A 17,400-nucleotide genomic window follows, 5' to 3' on the forward strand; every position below is an offset into this window, starting at 1 on the left:
AACATATAGCAGGGAAATCATGGGGCCCATCGGTTTCATCGCTGTTGCGCCTTTACCAGGCGCTCTTTATTGGCTATTTGCAATACAGTGCCCCTATACTGTGTAACCTTCGGCGGTCGTCATTACGCGTGCTTCAAAGAGCACAGGCACAAGCCCTACGAATCTGTTTGGGGTTGCCTCGATGCACATCAGCACGTGGAACGATCGCAGAAGCGCGAGTCTGCCCATTTCAAGTCTACCTCGCGCAAGAACCTCTTCGTGTGCACCTCCGACACGTGACAAGACATGTGTGCCATCCCCTGTCTAGTGTTTTCAGGGACCGGCCGAATTCAAACTACTCCCGAAGTATTTCGGCGCAGCAACATTTGATTCCCTTCAGATTTGCAGTAGCCAAAATATCAGAAGTGCCTCTATGGGTTGTACCTGATCTACAGGTGCGGTTGTCGATTCCTGGAATCGGTAAAAAATCCCACATGGCGTCTTCGGTCTTAAGACAACTTTCACTATTTTACATCAGTGAAATGTACGGAGAGGCGTCGCATGTTTTTGTTCACGGCTCGGTCACGGCGTCTTCGTCGGCAGCGGCAGTGGTTATGCCTGGCAAGGACCTGACCCCACGTTTCAAGATTGCTTACAGGACGTCGTCTACCGCAGCAGAACTGGTCGGTTTAGGCGAAGCGCTCCGCACTATTTCTTGTGAAAGGCCACAGTAGTGGATTATCTTTTGCGACTGCAAACCAGCGCTGCAGGTACTAAGGTACCCAATGAAGCGAGGCGCGTACGATCAGCTCACCACTGATGTCGCTATCCTGTTTAAAGAGTTGAATGACAAGGGCCACGAGGTGGTGTTTCAGTGGATACCAAGTCACTGTGGCATCGCTGGAAATGAGTTGGCGGATGCAGAAGCACAGCAGGCACACCACAATGGAACTCTCCTGTCTATACCGATCACAAGGCAGGATGCTAACGTGATACTCTACGGAGCACGTAAACAAGCTGCAGCCCTGCATTCGTCGGACCTGCAGAATCGACATGAACGCCTTCACAAGCTTGATCCAGAGCGGAAGTTCTGGGTCAGTCATGCTCCTCGTCTTCGCCGATGTGAAGAGACATTGCTACACAGGCTGCGTCTTGGAGTAGCATTGACTCGGAAGTATCTTCACACAATCGGACGAGAGGACAGCCCAGACTGCCTTCTGTGCGGTTGTCCTGAGACATTTGCTTAGCGCTTGTCCAAAGTACTCTAGTGAGCGAATGAACCTTGAGACAGCTTTACTACGCTTGGACACTTGCCCTCTGTCCGAACAAAAATTTTGGGCACGTGGGCTGACAACAGGAAGCAAAGCCTAGCTGTTAAAGCCCTGCTTACATTTCTTGGTGACACCTCTTTGGATTCTCGCCTCTAGGTTGTGACGAAATTGAACAGACTGCGAAATAATGTCTTAGCAGTTTCTTTTTTTCATAGATGTTAGTCATGTGCTGAAAAGTGAACTGTGGTCATCTGATTCAGCGCCCCGTTGTACGTGAGACGTTTATTGGTTTTACTGCTTGTACATAGTTCATTTGTCGCTTTCATTGTCATTTCCCATGCCTTCCATATTCATTCCTTTCTCTTTCTGTCCCCAGTACCCTCCCCCCAGAGGGAAGTAGCAGGCCCAAGATCAATTTCTCAGGCCGACCTCTTCTCCTTTTCAATAAACATTTACTCTCTCTCTCTTTATTGCACAAAAGGAGTAACCAAGAACGGATGTAACCTGCTTTGAACCGTGCTTTGAACTCCGACTTGTTCGCTACTTGATCACGTGCTCAGTCACAGGCTTCAATATCCGGACGTCCATGCACATAGGGACTTTTAGTGCGAAAGCATGGCCAATTGAGCGAAAAATCCGGTGTCGGCGTCTGTAACAACTGCTGACCCACGTGTGCGAGGAGCGTTCCGTAGCGCGAGGTCCTCCACAGCACGCGCGCATTAACTTGACAGTAGCGAAAGGTGGCCGTGCGCGCCAGTACCGAGCAGATGAAGTAAGCGAGCGAAAGAATACAACCAAGCGAGCGAGCAGGCAGGCAGCGAAATCCACCGTCGTCGCTGACTCTCCCATACAGCGGCGGCAGGAACGAGCGGCGGCACAACGTGTAAGAGACAGATCGAAGCCATTCGAGAGCTTAAGGTGGAAGCGCATTGCAAAGCAAATCGCCTCAAGCGGAAAGAGGACGAACGAAAACGTGGGGCTGAAGCAAAGCGTCTCAGGCATCCAATTGAGTGACGTTGAAGCTTTCGTATTCTGAACCATTAGAGAAATGTTTAGGTGTCCCCGGATTTGTTTATCCGACCTTTTGCGGTTGCTCAACTTTGCCGTGGTTTGCATTCTCACAGTTCTTCAGTTCACTAATAACCCCCATCTGAATTTAAATTCCTCGTTCCAAACCGATGTCTTCTTTATAGATTTTTTCAAAGAGCAATCGATAGCGTTTCCAACCACGTATCATAACATTTATGCTTTCGTCTCGATCCGTGGACACTTTCTTGGACAAAATTTCTAACCAACTGTAGTCAATTCATTCTTACCGCGGGCCGTCCTTCATCTTCTAGTAGAGTTATATCTGGAGTTCCAAAGGGTCCATTTCTGGGTCCACTACTATTTTTAATATTTATCAATGACACTCTAACTGGCATTTCGTAAACTATTCTTGATATTATCAATGACATTCCCCCCGATAACTATCTTTCTAATTCCTTACGAATGTGCTATTTATCATCGCATTCGCAGTAAACAGTTGAGATGGTACTAGAAAATAACTAAAACATAATAGAAAATTGTTACTTTTAATACCTAATTTACCCAAAGTGTAAAATCATGCGTGTATCCTCTAAACGTTCTAATTTCACCCACGCATGCTCCCTAATGTCACCTAGCCTTTTGCACATAGAATCATACCGTTACCCTACCTGCCGTATTACAAAGATTATTTCTGCAGCGCGGCTAGAAGGGTACGTGTCTAACCGTGCTATAGAAATAATATTCGTCATACTGCTGCAGGATACACACAGGATATTACGCTAGGATAAAATAGATATCACTACTGTATAATTTGTTTTGGTTTTCTGCTCTGGCGGTAAAAGCTTGGCCTCAAAGAACAATCGTCTTGTCCCAGGTTTTCAGTGAGAGGTTCGTCATCTTGTGGATTAACCTTAATCTGGGACGCGGACCACTGGGGCCCCAGAAGATCGTAAAAATAACCTACTGCTGGTCATTCCACGCAAACTCAGTTTTTGTGAAACAAAATAACTGGGAAATTTTTGATGACGGCTACAATTTCCAAGTTTGATTAATTGAGTGATTCGCAACCGTTAAAGAAACAACTGGGAGAGATGTTTTTAAGAATTTTTTTGTGCGCAGTGTTCTTAATGAACGAAGCTGCTTTGCAAAACACTTTTTTCTAGACGAGGAAGCTTATTTGAGTATCCACAGGGCAATCTCCGGCACGCCACTGCTTAACTTTACGCACTACTCATGATTCCCTTGTTGGCATAGACGCTAGCACCAGATCCTTCTCTGGACAAGGCCACGATACTCTGTGCCGGGAAAAATATAGACGCAATCTAAACATGCTCTCAGCGACCCGCGATTACAGTAATCAAGTAACGTTGATGTTGCAACGACACCTGGAAAATCGGCGCGCAATCCGTGCTGCCTGTACTGCCCATGCATATACCGCGAACTTCGAGTTCATTCTATGGAAAGTTCTTATCGTGCATACGTCCCAGAATGCAAAAAAGAGAAGTGACACAAGAAGGCATTTGCAGGTGACGATGAAATGTATTTATTAAATTGCGAGGCACTATAGCTTGTGCAGCGACAGTGCGTTATCTTGCTGCATGCGCGCGTACGGCGTCGCAGTCTCTCCCCGTCCCACCGGCGACCTCCCCACTCGCACATCACATCACACAGTATACAGCGATTCACTCACTTTCACGTGGCAAGTTCTTGGCGTTCCAGGCCGTCAGTAGAACTAGGCGTCCGCATGCATTTCTTAATCTTAACTTCCGTCCAGACGTCGGCCATGGGCAGGCACGGAATGTGATTCCTCGTTTTCCGGATTCCCCGACAATATTTGGCGTCTCGTGGGAATGTCACACCCCAACAGCCACCAGTCACGATGGGGAAATGAGCACTACTTCGCCCCATTTTGTTACGACCGTGATTCCCAAGCGTTTAAAACGCAGCCTGTTTCAATTGAGCCGGCATTTCAGCTAATTTGAGAGTAAGCGCTTTCAAGTATAGATGTTCATGAAAGCGGACCTCTTCGTGAACTCGTAACGGCTTTTTCATAACCCTGCGAATATTCGCACTACTGAAGGAAAAGGTCTAAAGTAGACAAATTGAGGAAATTTGTAACCTAAGCCATTTCTCTGCTTTGCTTCATCTGATATTTTGTAAGTTTGAGAAAAACGTTTCTTTTGTTCTGTTATTCAGGAATGTAACGGGGCAAGAAGGAAGTTTAGGAATTGAGCAACCCGAGCACTTTACTTCTAAACTCAAGATAAGAAGGCACACGGAAAACGTGGTTTGGAATGATCATGACGAACTGGGGCATCTTGCATCGTTCTCACGAGGACATTTTTCAGTACCGTTGAACCGTTCGTCCTATTGAGCCTTTTAGTGGAGAACGACTATACAAAAAAAACAAAACAAAAAAAACTCAATTACGATGGCCTCAAGGATTACTGTCTTGCCCGCGTGATAATAGCAACAAAGCAGTCATTGTATACGTGCTAACGCTAAGCGCCGGTGGCCGCATGTTGCAAGCTACCCCATACACAACCAAAATAATTGCCGTTGCGGGTGCGACTGCGTAAATGTCTATATTTAAGCTGTCTATTTTTGTTTCCTGAAAAGATACACCTCTTTGACGCTTGGATTTCTATTGCATTGATTATATTTCGTAAGCGTTACTCTCTGTAAATTAGTGGGTTCTTTAACAGCTCTCCAAGACGAGAGACGTTGTTCCTGAACCAAGTTTCTTTGGGAACAAAGGTAATCTAACAGGTAGTTAATGAACGGTTTGTATGCAAATAAGTGACACAGAGGAAGGAATGGGTAACAAATATGTGTACAAAGGAAAGATGCCCGATCACTTCATTCGCAACCTAATGTACTCACGCTCATAGCCATCGCTTATGACTTATTTTTGGTAAGCAGTTATTTCCTGATTAGGTATTTCCCAGTCAACGCGCCCCTAGCGCTAAAAACATACACCACTTCTAGCCACCATAATCACGTACTTATGACGGGATTGTAAGTTAGTTGAATTGCTAGCGCTTACTATTTTTCTTCTTCAATCCGCGGCATGGCCAGCGATCACAGCGTCTCCACGACTGCGACGGACGTTTTCCCGTATTGAGCGTGCGGCGAGTCGGCGACTTGAGCTGACCTCCGCGTACACAGCATTTGTCCGGTGGACCACACGCACACAAAAAGCGGAGCACACGCGCACTAGTCTTTGTCTTCAGTAGTCCAGCTATAGAGAAAGTCTCACAGCACGGAAAGTCACGCGGTGCACATCCAGACTTGGCTCGTGTTCTGACTTCCTACGAGGCTTGTTCCACGCGGACAGACCCGATGTGGAAATGCAATGGGCGACGGATGCCAGTGAGAGCCGCCCAGACTCTGCGGTTGGCAGCTGCTGTTCCGTTCTGTTCGAGGCCACGGTTTTACGCCCACACAATGACGACACGGTGGACTTCGCGGTCGAAATTCCTGCACAGTTCGTCACTGCGCCCATAGCGATGAGATGGAGGGATAAGCTGGCTGCGCGTATATGTAAGAGACGTCGAGGCTGACGGGACACCGTAGAATTTGCAGCTGTTTGCTTTGCTTTGTGCATGTGTAGCTAACAATAATGCAACTGGCATCCTAATAAAAATTCCAGCTTCTGCTGTACTCCCTACTTTTATGAAACCACCAGGATGAGACTGCGAGACGGAAATTTTATTTCGTTTTTTAACCCTATCTCATAACACGGATATTTGCTGGCCACTGCTTCTCACATAGCCATTTCTTTTTATTTCCTCTGCCCTTAAAATGTCCAGCAAAAAACGTTACGCATACATCTTTTGGGCATAGCTTCTTGAACTTCGTGCCACCACGGCCACTAACAAAAATATAAATGTAGATCAATCAGCTCGGACCTGTATTTTAAAGTACGGCTGGCTTATGTCTTATATAGATTTCTTGGTGTACCACCATCGTCACAAATCTACGCCTAGCGGCTTTCGTTCAGCGGGCGGAGGATGGGTATTGGCCAGTGCTATGAGTGAGGAAATGAGATAGAGCCCATTTCCTCCCGGTAAAGAAATGAGATAGAGCCCGTAGTTTTCCTCGCGAGCTTGCCTTTCCAACCGATTTGACCACCGGATTATCTGTAGGTCCTCGACAATAGCAGCTGTTCGCCGCATGTAGTCGCTCTACGGAGGATAGCCTCAATTCGCTCAATTCGCGTTATATTACCCCCTGCCTGTCATCGCTCCCGTCGGACGCAGTGCAGAACTGTGCAGCCTTTTCGAAGTCGCGCCTTCTCGTGGACCCGTGACGGTTGCCATGGAGTAGCTGTGCCGTCACGGTCATCAGAAGTAGCCGAGTCGTTGGGGCATGCGACCGTTGGCCTCTGCCGCAGAGTCAGGAGGCGCCTACTGGATCCGGGGCCAGTAGCTCGACGCCAGGTGGTCGCCGCTGTTGTGGCCCGGCACTTGGACGGGTACCGAGACGCCGGGAGAGATGAGTCCTGCGAGCGCGAGCCCCGGCACTTGAAGCACGGAATCGCGTCTCGGCTGAACGGTCACGCAAGTGCGGCCGCAACTTGAACCACGCAACGCTGCATCGTAGCGAGTGAAACGCGTTCTCAACCGCAGACGTCATCGTGGACAACAGTTAGCCACGCCCTACTGTACGGAGATTCGACCACTGTGGCTGCGCAACCATGACATCTATATCAACTCCATATAAGTCTGTAACGGAAGAATGCTGCAGTGATTTGAGTGCGCTGTGACGTCTGGATGCATGGTCTTATTCCCTGCGTGTGGTTCCAATACAGTCTCAGCGTTTTGAGGTAGTGAGTACGGTATAGGGCTAGACATCTAACCCTGTCAGCTACCCGAATCAGATAAGCTTGTGCCGTCGAATTGCGTTAATTCGAAGGCACCAACACGGACATTTCAACTATTGATCTGTAATCACGCTCACACACTAGACCTGTGACGAAAGGATTATTTTTAGGTGCGAAAACCGGGATGCAGCAAGAAAAAAGCTGGCTTTTTCTTCAAATCTGCGCGAACTTCTTTTCATAATTCGTGCCTTTTGGTTACGAACAGCAGCACAGCCGGAATAAGGTATCTCCGAGTGAACCCGGCCTCTCCTATAACCCGTATACAGGTTATAATGTAAATGAGAACCCTAACGGCCACGTTCAAGACACGGCCAATAGTGTTAGTTGTGAGGGGTGCACTCACCCGTGGATCCCGCTCCCGTCAGCTGAGCGTTGAGGTGGGTCGGCCTGGACGGGTAGGGTCCCGCGAGCGAGTCGTACGGCGACCGGGCCACGGCGGCCGCGGCGCCTCCCGACGGCCCCAGCACGCACGGTGCGTAGGGAGACGCCGGCGCGGGCGGCACTGCACTGTGGTGTTGCTGCTGGTGCTGCTGGTGCTGGTGCTGCTGCTGCTGCTGCAGGCAGGAGGCCGCCGCCGCCGCCGCGGCCGCGGCGGCCGCGTAGCCCGTGGCGGGAGAACCGTTGCCGTAGACGTCGGGCACCACCCCGCCCGAGCCTCCACAACCGGTCGGGGCGTGCAGGGACGGGTAGAGAGGGCTCGCGTAGCCCGGACTGGGCCGCGGAGGACTGCAGCCCGTGTTGCCGACCAGACCAGTTCCGCCGCTGCCGGTGCCGTCGCGTCGCTGGCTGCGCAGCTTCTCCTCTCGCCGCCACTTGGCCCGCCGGTTGGAGAACCACACCTGGGCACAGGAAAGAGGAGAGCGTGGAGACCACGAGCACCCTGCCTGCGGGCTCTTGTCTTTCTCTCCCGGTCGCCTTAAGGGACGGGACGACGAACTCGGCTCTTCTACCGGTCTTTTGTTCATTTTTTTCTTTCTTTCTGGGCAGGCGACGTAAGCCGCTCGCGGCAGCGTTTGGAGGATAAAGGAAACGAGTCGCGGATAAGAGCATGTCCACTGAGGCGCAAGGCTGGACTCTAGAGCATGCACAAAAGAGCCGGAGCGGTGTTCTCGTCCCGGAGTTCGTGACATGCCCTTTGGTGGGGGTTCCCAGTAAGGCAGGCTGGTCTTATCCGGGGTCATTTGATATTTTCGTCAATTTTTTGAGCACTCAGTCCATCCTTGTTTGTTGTCTGGAGTTGGTGGTGCCAGTGGCAGAGGTTAAAGTTGCAGCGAATCGGTCTCATGGTTACAAGTAAGAACATGTGGAAGCCGTAAGCTGTGTATACACACTGTGTACAGAAAAATTGGTGAAAAAACCCAAATAACGGCTAGAGAGTTTAGTGTTTCTACGATCCCCCGGATTAAAGCCAATCAAATAATAACTTCACAGCACATGATTCTGCAGGTTCCTGAAGCAAAGAGCGAAAAAATCATGCACACCTCCGCCTAACGGTGACGATGGTTGAACGCGAAGCTTTCTAGTGACGGATTCTTCGGTTGTCGTTTGAGTTTGGGCTGAGTTTCGACCATGTCGAAATGGAATTGTCGGGTAGACGCCGGCTTCATGACGCGAGGGAGCCTGATTCGACTCCGGTCACTGAAGCGCTTTTTTCTTTCACTTCACACACGATCATTCATCAATCATCATCGTCAGAGAAAGTTGCCTTTCCTGCAGGGCATTTTCGCGTTACAAACGCCATCAGTGAGAGCACTAAAGCTTCGCTTTAAATTCAATCTACGGCATTTTTGTCCCTTTTTTTTTTTCGTACGTATAAAATGATGTTGGGTGGTTATGTTCAGAGAGAGATACACAAAGAAAGAAAGAGAGAGATAGAGAAAGAGAGAGAACGAAGGCTTTTTATTGAAAAAGCTGAGAGGTTTGCCGGCGTTTACAGTCGTCACCGAACTATATTCGTAATTCGCTCTCCGTTCACGACGTATTCGCAATATATGGGCTGCGTCTCAAATATCAAGGCTCATCCAGCCTAGATATGCGTTTTCGTCCATCTCACGATGGCGGCGGGGGATCGATCAATATAATTGTTGTCAAACCGGCTCAGCAGCTAATGCATACTGGATAAAGAAAAAGACGCATAAAAAGGAAGTGGCCAAACCGACTTTCGGGAGCTGTGCCGTAGCATAAATCTCTGCGCATATTCAATAAGCGCGCCCTCTACCCGTTTCCCTTCATCCGCATTTCTTTTGCCTCCCAAAAAAAAGTTGTCATCGCTGGCGCGCTCGTATTGATGACGGCTCGGTCCCTTTGTTTGGAGCACGTGCTCGCGTTCGTCGATGGCTTTCCGCGAGAACGAGCAATCCCGAGTGCCGACGCCTGGTTGCACCAACTGAATGGCACCGCACTGCGCCGGAGCATCGAGGGCAAGCGATGCGCGCAAATTCGGCACGCGAACGATTGCGCGCGTTTTCCCCTCCGTTTCGACATTTCGACAAGAACACTTGCCTTCGATATATATATATATATATATATATATATATATATATATATATATATATATATATATATATAGTTACGAGAAAAAGTACCTGGCTATGAGGTTAATACGATATAGAAGTCAAATTGGAAAACATAACAATATTTATTCTAACGTTTAGACCGGGGGCGGGTCTTTTTCAAAGACCGGCCCCCGGTCGAAACGTTTGAATAAATGTTGTTTTTCAATTTGACTTCTCTATCGTATATAAAAATAAGGTAAGTAGACGCAGAGACACACGAGAAAAACATAAAAATAAATGTTTACTGACGTTTCAGGAAGAGGACTTCCTTTCTTCTTCCTGAAACGTCAGAAAACTTTTATTTTTATGTTTTCTCGTGTGTCTCTGCGTCTACTTACCTTATTTTTTTGCGCTCTGTGTGATTTTTTATGTTTCCAGACTATATATATATATATATATATATATATATATATATATATATATATATATATATATATATACATAGAGAGAGAGAGAGAGAGGTGCAGTTTGGGCCTTGTGCAGCGCTTTCGGTTGCACAACTTGCACTACATACGTTGTGACGGCAACGCGAGCGCCAAGCTTACACGGGAAAAAAAATCCTCATACATTCAGCTTTACAATTTCTGCAGTGTATCCGGCCCGCAACTTTTAGTAATAATCTCAGCGAATCAGACCACGTTTAAGGTCCGTAATGCTCAAGCCGTGCGCATAGTGACGGGTCACCGCGGCGATAAGCGCCGAAAGTCGCCTTCACCTCCACATTGCTGCACACGCTGCCGCCCTCGATGTAGAAAACAGGCTCCACCGAAAGCCGGCGCGCCATTTACACTAAGTGTTAATGATTCCCCAGGATTATGAATAGATCGTCCATAACAGAAACACAAATTTGTGCCTGCATTTGGACTTCTTCTAAAAGTTGCGGAACAAAAGCTATGCTCGGCATTTCCGTAGCAAAAAAAAAATATATATATCATGCCGAGAAACAGTCTCAATTGTAAAAAAAAGAAGGGCAGCAAGCCAGGTGCCGGTTATAATGGCTACACAGTGCGAAAGAAGGAATACTACACCCCTTTAAGCATGAGCGATCACAGTTGTACAAACTCTAAACGTAAAGGGGTTAACAGCAACTGTGACGGGTACAACCTACACGGGTGTATAGCAAAACCTCGCTATAACGAAATCGATTGATCCTAAATCTCGATCTAGTCGAAGTGGTTCGTACTCCCCACTGCAGTGTATCGAGAGCAAACCCATTCCGCCTTTAACAAAATGTTGCTTTTAACGAAGTCAGTGCCCTGTCCCGAGGCCTTCGTTATAACGAGGGGGTTCGTTGTTCACGATGGTTTCTATGCACGCGCGAGCATCTACAGCACGCACACACACAAAGCAAGGTTTGCATGCGTACAAGATAGAGAGAGAGAGAGAGAGAGAGAGAGAGGCAGACAGACAGGAGGCGGCGTGTGCGCATGAGGCCTGCAGTCCTCCTCACCTGAATACGTGCCTCGGGAAGGTCGATCTTGGCCGCTAGCCTCTCCCGGGCGAACACGTCCGGGTAGTGCGTGCGCTCGAACTCTGCCCAAGGAAAAGGAACAAAATAAATTACAGTGGTTTAGCTTTGGTTAACTCTAGTTGATAGCCAAAGCTTCCCTGCCCTGGCTATGCCCATTGTCGAGGTGTGGTTTTGCGATTATATTCGACATTTTTGCAATGAATACACTGCTTATTCATCATCTTTTTTGGCCTTACGGCGTTTTTTAGGCGTCGCCGCTGTACGAGCGACCACAGCTGGATGTTCGTCTTCCATCGCACACGGCTCTGCGCCGCATGTGGCCTCCTGGCCTGCATTTGTGGCACGCGCTTATCGCTGCGGCGGCGGCTTCCTCGCCTTCCGCCGCCAGGTGGCGACACGGGTTCCGCGCAAGTCTCCGTTCCCTCCTCGCCAATTTCTCCCCTGCGGCCTAATCCCCCCACCATCGGGCCGCTGCTTCGTGCCGGGCGCTTGCGGAAGGGGGTGTGGTTTGACCTCTAGCTCTCAAGGTTAAAACTGGTCACCCCGCGAAGAGCGCCCGAGGTAGCGTAGTGTAGCTTTCGCTACAAAAACGCGTATGCTTTGATCAATGTGAGTTAAGATATTTGCGTTCTTTATATAGGACCTATGAATACGAAATATTGGTTATCTAAAAATACTTTTCATTCAAATGGCAATTTGATACCAATATAATCGCAACTTTCGATTATATTGGAATTTATTGGAAGTAACTTCCAACAGTTAAGCCAGGCAATAACAAAAACATATGAGCAGTGGCCAGTCACCAGCCCTTTTATCGCTGGGTCTTTATGACGTCACATGATCTTGTATGTACGATTGGCGGCAACCGACGAAGCCAAGGCCAAGAAACATGACTGTAAGATTGTTGCGGGACTGCTATTGCGTTACTGCCGACGTTGGGCGGCGCGAAAATTTGAAGTTTTTTTTTAAACATTTCTCAATTTATCAGATAGAAAGCGCCTTTCGTGGCTGCAATCAAGCTGGGACATTTACCAAAAAGTTCCTTCAAACTGAACAAAGTTGTATTTTGTCTTTATGGCCCCTTTAAACACCAATAGGATGCGGACATGTACTGGACTGTACTGCGCATGCGCAATTTGGTCGGCCTGTTGAATGCGCCAGCTATAGTGCAGTGAGGTGATGAAATAACTTTGTTCCAGAATGGAGAATATGAAAAGTGTTATACGGACAGGATTTATTATATCACCTTGCGCTGAATACGTGGCTGTGTCGTGGCACTAGAAACGGAAATTTTCAATCCGCACAAATGTTATTATAGTACCCAATAAGGTCGTTTGAAATCGAAGTTTTCGAATGCCTGCAGGAATAACAATCGATGGTTTCATGCACTTCATATTGCAGAGAAGAAGAGGAATCGCCCATTTCTATCTTATAAATTGGAGTCAGTTCCACGTATAGTATATACCAGTCCCAGCCAAATAAAGTTAAGCAAGTCTATTGATCGCACAGTACTGTGTGTGCGAGTCGTTTTACCTTTTTTTTAAATTGTTTTTTTTTCCTCTCTTCTGTCTTTGTCTTGCTTACTACCACCCTTCCTCTATCTCAGTCTGTGTATATATACATCTGTTCTTCATGTCTTTCTTTCATGTATTTCTTCAGCACGCAAAAGGTGGCCCGTCTGTACATATACAACCTCCGACTCCATTTGCCTTCTCTCTCTCTAAGGTTTGGTCATTTGATTCTCCCCGTTATAGGTGCCTTTCCAGACTGTATACGCGTCAAGGCGAGTGTAGTTTACGGTCAAAGCGCGATGTTACGCTGTCGAAGTTCGTTAATCCTCACTTTGCAAGACAACACGCCTACATGCCGTCACGTCCTCGCCAGGCTGGTTCAGTGATGCACGTTATGCATTATTTGGGCAAAAGCCTTATGTATCTCATCAAGCGCGAGAAGTGAAAGCGGAAAGTGACCGTAGTCGTCGCCGTCGGCGTCAGCCCGAATGCTACCTAAAATCATGTGACGTCAGAACCTGGAACTGAGCAATGGGAGCAGCGCAGGGGTGCGCGGCTTTCGCATAACTCCCCATAAACGCTTTCGCTTTTTCTTTCGCGTCTGGAAACACTGCGAAAGCTATAGCTATCACTAGCGTGGATCGGCACGGCGTGATTTGTTCGTCGCAGCAGATACACCTTCCGTGTCTGCTTTGCTTTTGTGGCCTTCTTCTTAAAGTGGATATCGAATGCGTTCATTGCTGCAACTGAAGGAAGGCCGGCCAAAAGCCGCGTCACCGCCGTAATTACGTAATTCCAATGGTAGGAGAGCGCCAAGACCGGAGAAGATGGAAAAATCATTGAACAAGTTTCCGAGTTCTCTGATGGGCATACAGCAGTAATTTCTGGCTGAGGTACTTTGTGACCCCCTAATCTAAGTACTGGGTGTGTTTGTTGACTACGTTCTTCAAGATTGTAGGATTCCGAAAAAAAAGTTTAGAAAATGTTGCAGGTCCGTATGCCCAATGCTAAGTGCCTGTATGCCGATTTTTTCGTCCGTGTCTATACATGGGTGAGGCCACATGCGTTCTCGAGTGCTTATCATGTAATGCCGTTATATTTCTGGACAAGGTTGCGCACATGTTACGTGCTCAGGAATAAATAGAGAACGCGCTAAAATCAAACATATCGATAAGCGGATTGAGATGAGAGAGAACTGAAGGTGGGAGCATACCTTTCTCGAGTGCCTCTATTTGCTCCATGGAGAAGGAGGTGCGATTCCGTTGCAGCTTCCGCTTCAGGCGCAACCTGGCGGCCGCTTCGTCGTCACCACTCTCTTGAGATTCCGTGTCGAGCTCGGCTGCATTTATCGAAAGGAGAAGAACAGATCACGGAAGTTGATTGATTGATTGATTGATTGATTGATTGATTGATTGATTGATTGATTGATTGATTGATTGATTGATTGATTTCGCGCTTTATCTTACTTGCGGCTCAAGAACAGTAAGTAAAGTGGAAGACGAGAAACCATAAAGGTAACATAAACAAGTAGACGAGTCAGAAGAGGAACCCGCGCCGAATAGTAACCACGACCGGCGCAAAAAAGTTACAATTAAAACTTGCTTCTAACAGCATACGCTCCGTAAAATATCGCGACAGGCCATCCCGAAGTATTTAAAGCGAGCGACGTAATCTAATTTCGTCTTGTCGTCAAACATAAAGCTGGACTATCAAAATTTCTCTAAAGAGAGCCTACTTACGGCCTGCTGGCCTGCCAGGCGTTCTGCGTTAACACAAATTGCGTGCAATAAAATTAAACTAAACAAGTGTCGCTCGCATACTGTTCAGCTCCGAGTCAAATCTTGAAATTGGCCAGCAACCACCAGCAACTTTTTTATCGCTTCACGAGGCCACTAAAATGACAACAAATGCCCTTCCTGCTTCAAGCCTTCTAAAATATACAGGAGCAACCAATTTATTGCCCTTAAAATTCGGTATGCAGTCACGCTGGTATATACGTCGCTTTTAAGGAACAATGCAGCCGCGTAATTGGCCTGGATGAATAGCACAGGGGAAAAAAAGTGAGAGAAAGGCATTTGGGAAAGGGAAACTAGTTTCCCGGGGCAACGTTAGCCTATTGGCTGTATTTTCCACTGTGAGTTTATAAACGTGCGTGTGTGTGCGTATTTGCGTGCGTGAGTGTGCGTGCGAGTGCGCGAGCGGGAGTGTAAGTGTGTCCGCGCGTTTCAGGTGCGGAGCACCTTAGGACCTCACAATGTCCGTCCGCGTCCGTGCGCATAGCATTTACAATCGCAAAAAAATCACACAAGCACCGGTAGGATTCGAGCCTGTGTCTGGTAGACCAGACAGAGTTAGTGGCAGCCGTCTTACCCACGAGGCTACGCACGCTTTTTTTTCTTTATTACCGGTTTGGTACAGTGAACAAAAAACAAAACAATGACACATACCTCCACACAACATAATGGTAAAAAAAAAAAAGTACGAGGCTACGCACGCGGCTTAGTACCCGAGAATCAAACGGCTTACTCCCTCGCCTGTAAATTTTTGCGGAGTGTATGAGCTCTCTATCCCAAATGAAAGGGCGTCACTTGAAACACTTCGAACCGAAACATGTTTCCTGACAGCGCGTCAGAACGTTTGAAAGCGGCATTTTTAAATATACAAGACTTATGTACGCTGCCAAGCCGAATGCTGGCACCCATGACAGTGAAGCGTGAGGCAACATGCTGTTAACTGTACGCGAGATGAAAAGGGGTATTTAAAAGCTTGTTTCCAGCTAAAACAACGATATAATGCCGTTTCTCCTATTCTTCTATGCGGTTTTCAATCGTGCCTTGAAACCGAGGCAGTTGTTAACATACGTACGGTGGTGGCCCGTTCGGACGCTACGTGGCGCCCCCTTTCAGATTTCAAAACGTTTAGTGCCAAATTAAAATTATTTCCGCCAATTTATTACGAAATTCCTTGCGGTCACCCCACTATATATGATACGCGGGTTTCCATTTGAGCTAGAGGACGTAGACTGCACAAGATGTGTCCCTTTGAGCCCCACTCTCAACGACAATACAAATCGCACCACCACAACAGCGCTTTGTTTCATTGCAGTGAAGCGGACTTCCGGGTTTGCGTGTTACCGATTGGGAAATAGATAATGTACTAATCGACCAGATTTAGGGGAAATTCCCAAGGTGGAGTAAGTTTCTACGAAGAAAAGTTTGGCATCCACCTCAATGCAGCCTGCACTGAGGTGGATGTCAAAGATTCCTTCGAATATAATGTACTAGCACGTGCGAAGTTTTATAAACAGATGTACCGATGTACAAATGGCATGGAAATCTGAACACGCAACACTAGATTATAAGAGAAGACATGTATCGCTCGTCAACAGAGTGTTGTTTCTCTCTCTGTATACGTCCCACCCTGCCCGACATTCCTCGTCACTCGGAGGCGGGACTAATAGTATTGAGGAAAGGGGCGTACAAGCTTATCTGTGAAGTGGACATTTATGACATTCAGTGGCAAATGACCACTCACTTATACTCAAGAACTTGAACTATTCATTCGCCCTTACAATAATATCACTTCTTTAATTAAAAACTTGAACATTTTCGTTCCTCTCTTCTTTTTCGCGGAGTTCTAATAAAGAAGGGAGAAGTGTGTGTGCGTGTGTGTGCTCGCGCGCATTAATCGCATCACAGGAACCAATGTTCGGCGGTTATAAGCACGAACCACGCTCAAAGTTCAGCGCAGCGCGTGTTTTAGAAAGCGACAGTCAGACGCTGCTACGTTTCCTACATCCGAATATAAAGCGTCAACCTGATGCCATCATGAGTCGCAAGTGGCATGTCCTGCCATCGGCCTGTGACGCCAGATACAGTGCACCCTATATATACGGATGATACGTTTTAAACTACTCTCGGCCTCGTACATCCATGCAGTATATAGCATCCTCAACAGGGCAGCCAATAGCAGGGCCGCCAGAGCAGCTTCTCTTGTACCTACATAACAGTTTCGCTGCACACATGCGAGGTTAGAGAAGCATGCCACCGGGGCGGCCGCAGCGGCGAAGGAGGGGGTCCCTTATCGGTCCGTTCCGGTCCAGCGCGGCCAGGAGCGAGGCTTCCTTTGGGCCGATCGCCGCCGACCGATGCTCGCCGACCGCGGCATCGCCGAGACAGCCAGCCAGCCGCAGCTCCCTCGGCTCCCAGGCCAACTGGGCCCCGAGTCGCGGGTACTGAGTGAGCCCTTATCGGCGCCACGGGAGGGGAAAAACCGCGGTGGAGGAGGAGGCGACGCCAATGTGCCGGCTGATAAGCGACTCCGGGATGCGCTCCGCTGGGCCACGGCTCCGCACCACGTCTCTGTGGCAGCGCAGTGCTCCATAGCTCGCGCATGCCGTGTGTGTGTGTGTGTGTGTGTGTATATATATATATATATATATATATATATATATATATATATATATATATATATATATATATATATATATATATATATATATATATATATATATATATATATATATATATATGTGTGTGTGTGTGTGTGTGTGTGTGTGTGTGTGTTACATACATACATACGTACACGAACGACGATGGTTGCGGTTGGTGTGCGGTTGTGCTGATGCTACTGTTGGTGCTGCATCGATAATTTCCGAGCCTGTGCAACATAGAGGGACTTCGTGCCTCTAAAGCTGCTA

General features: G+C 47.8%; 1 protein-coding gene across 1 annotated transcript in view; it reads right to left on the reverse strand.

The window, feature by feature from the left end:
* Positions 1 to 4,911: 4,911 nt before the first annotated feature.
* The window catches only part of LOC144174723 (paired box protein Pax-6-like), an 85,591-nt gene continuing 73,102 nt past the window's right edge, over positions 4,912 to 17,400 (reverse strand). The window contains exons 6-9 of the mRNA XM_077703553.1: positions 13,915 to 14,040; positions 11,170 to 11,252; positions 7,508 to 8,003; positions 4,912 to 6,783 (exon numbers count right to left, since the gene is read on the reverse strand). Coding sequence (XP_077559679.1) covers positions 6,689 to 6,783; positions 7,508 to 8,003; positions 11,170 to 11,252; positions 13,915 to 14,040 — 800 coding nt within the window. The 3' untranslated portion in view covers positions 4,912 to 6,688. The remainder of the gene's footprint in view (positions 6,784 to 7,507; positions 8,004 to 11,169; positions 11,253 to 13,914; positions 14,041 to 17,400) is intronic.

This window comes from Haemaphysalis longicornis, unplaced genomic scaffold (assembly GCF_048455015.1).
Source record: "Haemaphysalis longicornis isolate Haplotype H1 unplaced genomic scaffold, Haemaphysalis longicornis Haplotype H1 scaffold_3, whole genome shotgun sequence".
In the NCBI taxonomy this organism is placed as follows: Eukaryota; Metazoa; Arthropoda; class Arachnida; order Ixodida; family Ixodidae; genus Haemaphysalis; species Haemaphysalis longicornis.